At 40.7% G+C, this 13,661-nt stretch overlaps 1 protein-coding gene across 1 annotated transcript in view; it reads left to right on the top strand.

The window, feature by feature from the left end:
• The first annotated feature begins 656 nt into the window (after positions 1-656).
• GNA13 (G protein subunit alpha 13) overlaps positions 657-13,661 on the top strand; it is a 33,265-nt gene continuing 20,260 nt past the window's right edge. The window contains exons 1-2 of the mRNA XM_084864097.1: positions 657-1,160; positions 3,506-3,732. Coding sequence (XP_084720223.1) covers positions 878-1,160; positions 3,506-3,732 — 510 coding nt within the window. The 5' untranslated portion in view covers positions 657-877. The remainder of the gene's footprint in view (positions 1,161-3,505; positions 3,733-13,661) is intronic.

Raw genomic sequence — 13,661 nt, 5'->3', positions numbered from 1 at the left:
TGGCTGATCATATCCTCTGCAATCTGGCAGGAAACCTCAAGTTTGCCGGCTCCCGTCCCGGTTCTGTTTGCTTATCTACTTCCTTGTAGGGAAGAGCCTGCATCACAGTGTCCGGTTTAGGGGGATTTTCACTATGACCTCACCCTGCTGCAGCTAACATCCACTGATCTCTGCGCCGCACCCCGCAGCTCGCAGCTCGGGAGAGAATCCACATTCACAGACACTAGCCAAGGCCTCCTCGCACATCTCAGATGAACTCCAACTCCAGTTCCTTCTCCATCGGGGAAGCGTGGGAGGGAGGGCCTTCCAGGGGTCTGAGAATGCCAGAAAGAGCAGGGTGGGCGGATTGGCGAGGTTTGGTTAGCGTTCGGGGCTTGGGAGAGCAGGGTGTCAGGGAACCGCCGTAAGCAAGTGCACCAAAAGCCTTTTAGGCTCGCGCCCGCGGTTTGAATAACCTTCCTTCCAGCCAATGGCTTCGAAATGAGGCGCGCGACCACGGAGGTCACCTGACCACAGCGGGGCGCGCACGCGAGCCAGAGCGTGACCGGCCGGCCTCGGGGCGGGAGGCCTGGAGGAGGCGCTGCGTGCGTGCGTGCTGCGTGCGCGCGCGCCCCCGGGAGACGGCGTGCGCGTGCGCGCCGCGGGGCCACCGCCCCTCCCGGGCCCGCCCTTCCTTCCCTCCCTCCCCTGCTCGCCCGGCCCGCCCTGCGCGGCCCGCCCTGCTAGTCAGTTCGCTCCTTCCCTCCCTCCCCGGCGCGCTCCGGCCGCCGCAGCGCTCTCCGCCCTCGAGCCGCGGAGCCGGAGTCGCCCGGCGCCCGAAGAAGAGGTGGAGGGAGCCGGAGAGGCCCGCCGAGGCGGCGGCGGCGGCGGCGGCAAGATGGCGGACTTCCTGCCGTCGCGGTCCGTGCTGTCCGTGTGCTTCCCCGGCTGCGTGCTGACGAGCGGCGAGGCCGAGCAGCAGCGCAAGTCCAAGGAGATCGACAAATGCCTGTCCCGGGAGAAGACGTACGTGAAGCGGCTGGTGAAGATCCTGCTGCTGGGCGCGGGCGAGAGCGGCAAGTCCACCTTCCTGAAGCAGATGCGGATCATCCACGGGCAGGACTTCGACCAGCGCGCGCGCGAGGAGTTCCGCCCCACCATCTACAGCAACGTGATCAAAGGTGCGGGGCGGGGGTCGGCGCGGGGGGCCGGGGGCCGGGCGCGGGGCGGCGCGGGGCGGGCACCGCCCTCGGGCTCGGTCCGGGCGGAGGACCGGGCCCCGCGGGCGGGCGGGCGGGAGGGAAGGGGGCGCGCCCGCGGCACTGCTCTTTGCTGCGCGGAGTGCCGGGTTCTCCGTGGAGAGGGAGTGCCCTAGGGCTCCCCGCTTTCCTTCTTGCTGCCCGGGTTGGGGGGCACGGCTGGTCTCCCACCCCGCCCTCCGACAGGGAAGTGTAGAGGGCAGGGTGCCCCAGAGGAGGCAGGAAGACCTGAAAGCCAACCCCGGACCCTCCACCCCCACCCCGGGCCCGGGCCCGGGCGGCCCAGCCTCCCCGCCCGCCCGCCGGCCCCTGGTGGGTGACCCGAGTCACATGGGGTCGGTCTGCTCCCGTCTCCCTGCTTCCTTGGGCGCCTCCTGAGCAAGGCAGTTCTGGAACCGTCGCGATCTGGAAACTTTTTTTTTTTTGCCGAGACTTGTCAAGGGCAAAGGGTGACAGGCTCTGGGTCCTCTTGGACAAGGATATGAAACTTGAGGGTGTTCTGTTTGCTGTGCAGGTACCAGGGGAGAGTAGACCCGTTATAGTTAGTTTTAAAAAAATTAGCATCAGTGGTTTTTCGGCCCAGTGTCAGGGCTGGGCAGGATGTTTGCCTGTAACCACCATGGACACGTTTATTTCTCTCTCTCTCTCTCTCTCTCTCTAATTTGAGGGGGGCCGCACCACAACTTAAATGAAATTGTGCATTGACATAAAGAACCTTTGACCTAAAAATGATGTGGAGCCTGTGCAGGTAGTCCATGCATCAGTGTCAGCTTGGATCGTAGACTCTGCTATTTGACATTATTTCAAAAATTCAAGTGATACTTTGTTCTTAAGGAAAAAATACACTAGAATTTTATTTCTGTGATTTCAAAGAATTAGAGAAGACGGGTTTCATTTTGCCATTTGAGCGATAAGTAAGCGCGTATTTTTCTTACCACCAGATATTTTCTGTCTTATAAAAGACATTTTGGCAAACTTGAGATACAGAGTCTGGTCCTTCAGGTGCATCCAGATTCTCTTTATTTCATCTGGGTAGGAGTTTGCCACAGATTTCAGGTCTTTTCAGTATTTTTTAAATGGAGTTGTGTGTTTTTGTTTGTTTGTATGTTTGGGAAGTACTTAAGCAGCTCCTTTGGGTCACTTTTTGCTCCCAGGCCTGGGTAGAGGAAGACTGACTGGGTGTGTGTTTATGGGGGTAGCGGGTGGGGTGCCCCCCGGGGGTTTAATGACTGAGAAGAGCACTAGGTGGGGAGCTCCCAGACCACAGTGAGCTCCCAGCCCTAGCACCACTGCAGTTAAGCTGTACAAAACAGCTGTATTTATCCTGTCTTAATGTTTAGCACAAAAGTAATTAAGGTCTTTTTCAGACTCCACCTTGCCAATTCTTAATTCAAGGTACCTTTGTATCCTGATGTCGCTGAATTCAGGAATTATGTCAATGAAGAGAGTCCACATGTTAACTGATTATGAGCCCGGTAAATACCTGGTTCTTAACTGTGCCTATTTTGAGCATTGAGTATGAGATGCTAGACATCTACTTTTTTTGAGTTGGCATGATCAGAAAATGGACAGCACAGTAGTTTTCAGGTATCCAAGCAAATGAGCTCTTGATAGTTATGTGACTGTTGGATGGACCAAAGATAACAGTGTAGTGATAGAGTTATTGGGCTTGCACTGATCTCTGTGAGTTGAAATTTCTGTTTTTATCCTTTTTTTTTTTTTTTTTTTTTTTGCGTTTGGTCTTTCTTTTAGGGAACTCTAATGCCATCCTGGGACTTATACTGATGTGAAGCTTGACATGGGACTTTTTTGAGTTTTGAATGTGTTCCTAAAAGACACAGACAGTGTTGGATTAAATAGGGTGCTCAGGGACCAGACAACTTGGCATTTGGGAAATGAATGTCTTTTTGAGGGGCTCAGGAAATCTTCAGAGCCTGGACATCATTCAATGCAGCTTTTTATTTTTTCTCTTGTGACTGTCTGCCTTCTACCTCAGAAGTTATTTTATAAATGAGAACATGTTAAAATCCTTCAGAAAGAGAAATTGTTTAATAGTACCTGCTTTTCAAGGCTCTAATTTTATGGCTGTAAATAACTTAGTTTTTTAAAACTCTGAGAAGTTACAGATGTCTGTTTTGATGTTGGTCTCCATCTTTGGAACAGGTAGGTCTGGAGTAGTAAAGTTTAAGAAAATAATACTGGAATAGAACCTTTGAGAGTCTAATGATTCCTATCACACTTCTTTCTCTCTTTTTTTTTTAACAAAGGTATGAGGGTGCTGGTAGATGCTCGAGAGAAGCTTCATATTCCTTGGGGAGATAACTCAAACCAACTCCATGGAGACAAGATGATGTCATTTGACACCCGTTCCCCCTTGGTGGCCCAGGGACTGGTGGAAACTCGAGTTTTTTTACAATATCTTCCTGCTATAAGAGCATTATGGGCAGACAGCGGGATACAGAATGCCTACGACCGACGTCGAGAATTTCAACTGGTAAGAGATTTGTTAAAATGCTGTGGTTTTATTTGAATGACATTTATTATCTGAGAGGTACATACCCTTTTCACTGACTTCCACAATGTAATATATCTGTGCAGAATGTTAGCCTCAGAAATTGGGGTTGCTATATAGATGAGCTGTTTGCTAGCAAGGTAAAAATAAGACTAACCCCATCGATTTGGTGAAGCTGTGATAGTTAATTGATCATTTTTTCTTTTTGAAAGTAAGGTAACGATTTTTGTAAGCACTGCTACATTTTTTTCAGCTTTTGAAAATAATTAGCTCAATTACAGCAATAATATTCATCCTTCTTTTAAAAAAATCAACCTTTTACTCTTGGACTAAGAGTTCAATAACTGAACTAGGTTCAACTGTGCTATTTGGTCTTTAGAAGTACTCATTTTTTATGATACAGATTAATATAGTGAGAGATTAAAGTCCTTAATAATGTTTAACAGTCATTGTACTTTTCATATATTTGCCTTCTGTTTTTGCATGTGTGTTTTTAAAGCTTCTAAGCACATTTTATAAAATGAATTTTTTATTTTTTCAAAGAAAATTTTATGGACCAACTAAGTGGGTGTCCTATTCCATTTGGGCTGTATTAACAAACTACGATAGACTTAAAAACAACAGAAATGCATTTCTCACATTAGAGGTTGGAAAGGTCAAGATCAAGGTGCTGGCACATTCTGTGTCTAGTGAGGGCCCACTTCCTGGTTCATAAATGGCCGGCCACCTTCCTGCTATCTCACTTGGCTAAAATGTATCTTTTTTTTAAAAAACAAACAAATCTTAGTTATTTCATCTAAGTTATTAGGTATCTGTTTTACATGGAAAGCACCTAGATTTTATTTTATATTTATTTTTTCTATTTTGTCTTAAACAAGACCATAAAACTTTGTAGCTGTTACAGAGAGTGGAAGAGAAAGGATCCGATCTAGGTTAAAGATACAAAAGTAATAGCTAAGATTTTTGTTTAAATCAAGTGTTTTGTAATTTAATTGTGAATGCTTTGATTGTATTCTGGGTTTTATTTGCCAAAGACTGGAAAAATCCCAGGAATGATAGTAATCTAGACTGTATACAATTTGGAGCTAAGATCTGAAGTGTCATTGTACTATGATCAAAATAAAGGGACCATTACGAGTAAAACTGCTTAGAACGTTGTTTGGTGGTGTCACTGGCATTAAAGCCATCAATATTTATGGGTGTGGCTACAACATGATGTACAGCCAGCAGTCTTTGCCATTACACTTTGTACTCAGAAGCATAGCTCTTAGGAGTTCTAAAAAAGTGTTTATGATAGCTTTGAATAAAACTGATACTTAGATCTGTCTCTGAATTTTGGTTCTCATGTGTGTCATACAGTCTAGCACTTAAGTATGTGTTATCTTGTATAGTTCTCTTCTTTGGTGTGTGTGTTTGTCAAGTAATTTGTTCATTAATGAAAGGCACAGATTATCTCACAATATTGTGAAAATTGAGTAGCTGGCAGCATTATATTTTGAAAATTATTAATTTAACAAGTGACCTCCATCCAGTTCTCAGACTTGTGGTTAACTTTTGTCCTTTGGTCAGTATCTATCTATCTATCTATCTATCTATCTATCTATCTATCTATCTATCCTGTATATATAAAAGGCTAATATGTAAAGTGTCCCCACTGGAGTTCAACCAGGGTTTCTGTCGCTCACTATGACGTGTGCTGACCACCAGGGGGTGGTGCGGAGCAAAGTAAGGCCCCTGCCAGCCAGGCCTAGGGGCTCTACCTGCGCACAAATTTCATGCACCAGGCCTCTAGTTTGTTACATGAATTTTGGTAGCCTTGCATAAGTTCCTCTCCACAACCCCTTCTCATCTCCCTTCACCCTCTCTCCTGTTTTTAAGTGCTGCTTATTCTCCTTTCTTCTGAATTCATTTTCCCAACAAACCACACTTTACATTCTTAAGTTTTTTCAGGATGTTATTCATCTTTCCAGATCAGGAAAGAAATGCCATTTGTAACAGGCATGCTGTTCATATTGACTGAATGAATAAATGACTGTACTCTAAAGTTTTCTGTGGGAAAGTTCCAGAAGTCCATTTAATTGAAGATGGGCTTCACCGACACTTCTTGAATTTGGGCATTCACCTCTTACTGTTAAAAATCAAGACTGTCTTGCCATCATTGTTGAGAAAGCATTCCTAAGTATTTGTCATTAAGAACAAATAGCTAAAACCTCTTAGGATGAGGATCTGCATGTTCTTGATTTGAGCTAGCTGATGCTTCAGGAGCAAAGAAGACATTGGGTAGGAGAAACAAGTTCTAAAAATCAATTTTCCTGATAAAAGTAGGCACACAAGAAAAGAGGTACAGGGCAAAGATATAATTTTAAACTCCTGGAGCACATGGATTCCCCCCTCCCCCAAATATTCTTGGCATTGTTAATGGTATCTGGCACCTGGTGCTCAACTCTTAATGATTCTCATACTTTTTGGATGTTCTGTGGTGCTTGGCACAGTGTCAGGCACTGGGAAGGCATTTGGCTCATTAAAAATTTTCCTCCGAAGTCATATTCCGTTTCTCCTCTTATCTACATACAGCCAATCCCCAAGTCCTGTCTTTTCTGCGCCTGCAACATCTCTTGCACCCACTCCCTCCTTTCCTCCTTTAGATTATTGTCCTAGTACCTCTTGCTTGGACTCCCAGGTCATCTTGGCCATATACAGCATGGGTGGGCTCAGAAAGCTTTGCTCATTCTCTATTGCCCAAAAAACAGAGTTCAGCCTCTTTATTTGCACCAAAACTAGCTAGCTTACCTATGATTCCAACAATATATTCAATATAGCTTATTTGGCCACTGCACATGTCTTATAACCCCTCAATTCCCACATCCCCTGATCATCCGCTTCCACGGCTCTTCACAAAGTTCCTCTGTCAGGGTTTCTAATTACTGCGTCGGTTCACTAGGTCCTACCCTTCACCTAGAACAGTGGTAATCAAATTTTAATGTGACTGAATGCACTCCGTGGACCCCTTAAATCAGATTCCCTGGAATGCTTGCTTAATACAAAGCTAAACAGATTCCGAGACATCGTCGCAAGGGGATCCGATTCAGGAATCTGGGAGCGGGCCCAGAGATCTGTATTTTCAGCAGACAGCCATTGGCAGTTTGGATAAATTTGTTCCTTGGCCACACTGAAGAACACTGCTTAGGATCAGAGCTTTCCCCGGGTCCCCGGTGGAATGCCCGTGCCCTCACTCTCTGTGGTATGCTTGTATTCTAACCCTCACATGTGTTCGAGTTATTTGCATTCTTGTTTGGCTCTCCCACTGAAGTAGCGGCTCCTTCAGTATGACTTGTCTTTTTCTCTCTCTCTAGCATAAGACCTGACATTTATTTTATTTCCTCATTTTTTTAGACATACTGAATTAATAAGGTTATTAAAAAAAAAAAAAGAAAGAAAGAAAGAAAGAAAGAAAGAAAGAAAGATCCCACATTAAGTTCCTTCCAGGAAATATAAATTATTTTTGTATGCTAATTTGTTAGTTTTCCGGGAGATGGGAAGTCCTTGTGTTACAGAATAATTTTCTTTTTTGCAATGTTCAATATATATTCTTGAATCTTGGATAGAAAGAGTAAACAGGGGAAATGAGAGGTAAAATTGGCTATTTTAACTTTAACAATTGATTATTAAACTTATTAATGCAAATTGAAAGGAAAAGAAAATGTGTCGGTTTGTTAAGCCTCTCCGTGGCTTTTTTGGGTCAGATGAATGACTGCCCTGTTACTAGTTTTGGGGACAAGGGATAGGATGGTGATATCACAGCTTAGGTTTTCAGCATTCCAGTCGTTTGTTAGTAATAACTTTGGGTGCAAACATGAATGCTTTTTTCCCCCCCGGAGTTCACAAAACCAAACATTTCCTTTTCTGGTTAGTTTCATTATGGGTAAGCTAAATAGCTTACTGTGGAAAAAGAATCTAATCTGTTGTTATAGCTTAAGGGACCGTTCTTATACACTAGCACCTGAGGATAATACATACGTCCTAAGAAGTGGTCTCTGTTGGTACTTGGTTAAATGTTTGTCATGCTCAGTTTTGGCTCTGCATTCACTGCAGCCTGCCACTGCACTGAGGAGACAATAGTTAGGGAATTTGGTACGTTAGAGGACTAACGCGATGGGAGTCCAGAGTTGGCTAGGAAATGAAACAGCTGGAGGTATGTAATAAAACTAAGAAAATAACTAGGGATTACTGCCAATTAAACTTTTTGGACTTTTAATATATAGTTGCTTATTCAGAAATATAAGCAGACTTTGTAGACTTGGATATATGGACAGGAAAGTGTGTGACACTGAATGCTCGAGCTTCCTAATTTCTATATACAATTTAACTTGTCAGCATTAATACAACTTCCTGTAATCAGTCTTTCTTTAAAAAAATAAAAATAAAAATAAATATATATATATATTATTGATTTCAGAGAGGAAGGGAGAGAAAAAGATAGAAACATCAACGATGAAACAGAATTATTTATTGGCTGCCTCCTGGTTGCCCCCAACTAGGGATCAAGCCCTCAACCCGGGCATGTGCCCTTGACTGGAATCAAACCCACTACCCTTCTGCCCTCAAGCTGACGCTCTATCCACTGAGTCACGCCAGCTAAGGCAACTAGTCTTTTTTTGCAATACCTAAAGCCAAACTGTTTTCTTTGTCATCATGCAATTTTTCTTACTCAAGTAGTGCAGTGTGTGCTTGACATAGTTACACTTCTCCAAGCTGATGGGGTAGTTTATTCTGTGTAGCAAAGTAACTATTTAATCTCATGTATTAGCTGCTGAAAAGAGCTGAGTGCTAATAAGAACTTCAGGCTGGAGTAAAATATTTATTTTCACTGTAGCATGGATTTGAAATACTATATAGTTAGAGGCATTGGTTTATTCTTTGATACTGATATGGATTTGCTTTAGAAAATGAGTCAATTTCTGCTTTCAGTTGTAAAGTATGACTTTCTTTTGGAGGATTTCGTTCATTTTCTTTATGAATAAGAGCAAAACAGGACTTTGACTTCAAGTTGCTAGATACTTATTGTCTACTGATTCTAGGGTTAGAGTTAAGTGTAAGATAAGGATTACATATAACAGAGGTTGTAGAGACTTTAAAATTCATGTCTCTATGGGTAGCATTTCCTGTTGGTGAATTTGATCAAATGTCAGAGTGGTTACATTTTTTCCAAACCTTGGAAGCCCAGAGCTATAGTACTGCTTAGATTAAAAAACAAAAATGTTTTTAGCATGTACTTATACAAAATAACTTTCTGAGATTGTGTGTGGACATGTATGTATGCATACATAAGTATATGTCTTGATGAGTTTTGTTATATTGACATGTTCATGTTTATATCTTATATTTTCGGGTGGGGGAGTAGGAACTTGACTAGCTGTGAGATATGTGGGCTCCAGTGCTGAAAGGGGGATTGTAAATACTTTGCTGATTTCTGTGTTATACTTTTATTGCTAAACAAAGCTAGTGATAACAGTAATTTATGCTGCTCTGAAAATGTTTATTAAACAACTAAGGGATGAACCAAGGAACTCATTTTGTTAGGTAAACTAGATGTTAGTTTCAGAATTCTTTACTAGAGTGTGGACCTAGCCCAGGAGCAGGCTTTGTGAGCTCACTTTTGAGGAAAGCATAGCACGATGACCGAAGGACCCCCTGGCTTGAATATCCCCGTTGACCTTCCTCAAATAGGCAGCAGCCCAAACAAGTTGAGGTATCTAGTCATACTAGCCCAAATCAGGTGCTAATTTCTTTCTCCAGAAAATGAATTTAAGTGCTGATAATTATATCACATTTTAATACTTTGTTTTATCAGAATGCCTTTGTTCTTTTCAGAGTTCTGTCACATACATTATCATGCAATCCTTTAAAACAAAACACAGAAATAGATGTGTATTGCTCCCACTTCACAGATGAAAAAATTCAGATGCAGAGAGAGGTTCCTTAAAGCTTTGAATCACAGAATCAGTAAAGAATAGAGTGGACACTGGAACCCAGACTGACTCCTGGCCCACAGCACTAGCCACAACTGTTTTGCACGAACTCCAATGTTATATTCATGGAGCATTCTCTTCTTTTCTTCTCAGACTCTCTGACCAAAACCTATATGCTCAAATATTACCACTCCTCCCCATAAGTTCTTGCACATTATTAAATATATGTAAGGTTTTCTTAAGAATACTTAGCATTGCACTGATATTCACCAGGTTGTTTTTATATTCTGAACTTTCATAATACTCTTGTGCCATTCCTTTTTTATTGTATTAACTTAGTTTATGCTAAGATATAAATAAACTTAAATGACATTTAATAGTGAATTTATTAACTTAGAGTGGTACAGTTCTTCTAACCACTATTCATCATGGGAAAGGCCGTTTGAATCCTCACCTCCTTGAAAGCTAAATGAACTACTAGTCATCCTCAACTGATGTTCCATTAGTGAGCATGGTTTTTATTTATTTTATTTTTTGTGAACATGTTTTTCTTTTTAACTTTTATTGATTTTCAGAGAGAGAGGGGAAGGGAGAGAAACATCGATTTTGTTTTTCCACTTATTTATGCATTGATTGATTGCTTGCTTAAATGTACACTGACCAGAGATCAAACCCACAACCTTGGTATATTGGGAAGATGCTCCAATTGAGCTACCTGGCCAGGACAATGAACATGGTTTTTATTGTACCCTGAAAAAGAAAAGTTTAATGGCGACCAGTTATCTGAAAGGCAGCCATATATTTTTCTAGGAAAGTGTCATTTGGACATTAGCACATATCCAGTATGTAGTTGCTCTTGGTTTGGAGAAGGGGATATCACAACACTATTATTTTTTTTAAAATATATTTTATTGATTTTTTTACAGAGAGGAAGGGAGAGAGATAGAGAGCTAGAAACGTCGATGAGAGAGAAACATCGACCAGCTGCCTCTTGCACACCCCCTACCGGGGATGTGCCCGCAACCAAGGTACATGCCCTTGACCGGAATTGAACCCGGGACCTTTCAGTCCACAGACTGATGCTCTACCACTGAGCCAAACTGGTTTCGGCCACTATTATTATTTTTATGAGCTCCTTTGCAGTGTTATTCAGATAATTGTCACAGTTGTCATACTATTGAGCATTCCAGATTGCAGTTTGTTGCAATTTTTTCTTATAGTTAGAAGCTATATTTTATGTGCATATTTCTAAAAATTAAGTGATTTTTATTTCCTTGCTTGAAAGTATTTCATTTTTTTCTAGCTACATGATACAATTCACTTTTGTCTATATGGTAAATATATATATATATTGCAAGATGCCTTTTTCCTGAGAGAATTTGTTCCATCCTTATTAACAGAGCATTATTAGAATGGGTTGATACAGATCTAGGAAATGTTTTGTTTTGAGACTGGACTAAAGTTGCCATCTTCTGCATTGATAGTAGTTGTTTATCTTAATCTTTCAAATTTATTCTCTCTTCTTTGGACAAAACAAATTTTAAAATTTAAATCACTTTAGTGAGTGTACTTTTTCATCCCCAACTGTTCTATAACAGATTCAGAATACTTGAGTAGAATTACTCGTCCTTGATTTATTTTGGTTTTGATCTCAATCATAAGACATATGTACTTGGTTTTGCTGCATGAAACTTTACTTTTTATCTTCGAAACAAATTAGAAAATAACCATGTTCAAAAGTATTGATTTATTTTGCATATTGTAAAACATTTAGAAATGATTTTAATGTGATAGCCTTAAGATTTGATATGGTTTTCTACAGTGCCATGAGATAAAGTGTAACTAAATGGCCAGCCAGAAATCATGTCCTGGCTGTGCCACTCACTGTGTGAGCTTGAGCAAGTCCCTCAGCATCTCTGAATTTCTGCAGCTGAAAATTGGGGACAATCCAAGGACCCACTGTTATTAATTGTTGTAGGAATTACATGAGATAATCCATGTAAAGGACTGTAGTGCAATATCTGACACATATTAACCATTTTATTAATATTAGCCATATGTACATAAACCATATGTATCTTTTTAAAAAATAAAGCACCGTAAGCTTTTATTTGATTCATTCTTTGAACTTGTTTACTAATATAAAAAATTCTGAATTCTAAATAATGCAGAATATGGCTTACATTCTCATTAGACCATGTTGTCTAATAAAGGCAGTGCTTCCAAGAGTGATTTGAGGTTTTCATTGCTACATTGATTCTTGCTGCCTTCTCCTGTCACTTTGCTTGATTTTTCAATCTAATGTGTAGTCGATTTAGCCAAATCCTTGGCTTCCTGCCCCTTAGTGTGGTGAGAAACCTTTGGCATAGGTGCAGGTGCTCTGCTGTCTCCTTCCCTCTCCCTCCTTGGTCTCTGTGGCGATCCTACACCCGGTACCCACTGTGCTCCTTCCCTTTCTGCCGTTTCCTGTGCCTTGGTGGGCAGAGGCTTTTTGAGTACTCCTCAGGCCAAAGAGGGCATTTGGGTTTCTTTTCCCAAGGTAAAAAACAAAACAAAACAAAAACCTAACCATATATTAGTAAAATACAAAATTATTTTCTTTTTAAGATTTCGTGTACTTTTATGAGATTTTAGGACTTCTGACCATTTTATATAAAAACCAACTAAAACAGTCTAATAGAGAATTCCTACTTTTTCTCATGGAGCAAAATAAACAAATTTGTTCCCCTAAAGAAAAATTTTTTATTGACTTTGGCATTTAAAAATGATGTTAGCCAATGAGCAAAACTTTTTTACATCCCCCACTCCAAGTAGTTTTCACAGTGTCTTTTGGTTTTTTGAGCTGGAGCAGCTTCATGTATCCTGTTAATAGGACATTTCTTTTTTAACCCTTCTGGAAAGGTTAAAGAAAAAGAGCTGGAATAATGATTAATTGGGTGAGACTTTCACTTTCCTTTTTAGTAATCTGGTACTGTTTTCCTATTCCCTGGGTAATGTTTTTTAAAATCATTTTTCTGTTAAACAGGATGGACTGCCTCAGTAGAAGTTGTATAATTTGTCATCTTAAACTATTAGGTGGCTTTCATTTAGGCTTCATGGTGTAAAGAGGTTGTATACATTTATTGATATTAAATAAAAGAAACTCATGGAAGATACTAACATTGAGCAAAGGTACTAGGTTTTTGCTAGAGATTCACCCACAAGTTATTATTGCCTGGCCAACTGTGTGCTACACAGGGCCTAATAAATAAGAAAATAGACATGATTATACTTTAGACAAGTTACTATTCAAATGTAAGATGGTCTCTAAACTCATTTTTATTGATTTTAAAAAATGAATAATTGAATGCTATATGCTGCAAATACTTTTCATTTTAGTTGAAATCATTAAAATAATATGATTTCGTTTATTGAGTTAAAATATTGCAATGCAAATTTTAAATGCTATTTTTAACTTACTATTTTGCCATATTTGCAGTAAAACTGTCTTTATTAGCTATAGCTTCAAAACTGATAGGGACTTAAAATTGTTACCATATAGATGATACACATTTTAATTCTGGACTAGGGCAGAGAGAATTATATTTGCTTAATTTTTTCCTTGACCTTTTAAGTTATGTTATGATCAAATGTTGCAACCAATTAGAAGGTGTTCACCTGTTGTATAGCATTTTGCTCACTTGGCCTTAATGCAAGATACCTTTCTTTTGTAAAATAAGGCTCTTTATTAAAAGAAAAACTTTCATTCTGCATTATTTGATAGAATATTTATATCCATCTGATGGTTCCCTACTTATTTATATTTTATACTATATGTAAGTATTAAGGTTTCGAGCGTGATCTTGAGTATGCATTTTCATTATGATCACTTGAATTCTCTTCATGTGAAAATTGAAGAGCAAATGTAAAAGTCAATGAGGGTAAAAAGGCCTTGGGGAGCAA

This window comes from Pipistrellus hanaki (assembly GCF_964339955.1).
Source record: "Pipistrellus hanaki genome assembly, chromosome: 16".
In the NCBI taxonomy this organism is placed as follows: Eukaryota; Metazoa; Chordata; class Mammalia; order Chiroptera; family Vespertilionidae; genus Pipistrellus; species Pipistrellus hanaki.
This window is presented reverse-complemented; position numbering and strand designations above follow the sequence as displayed.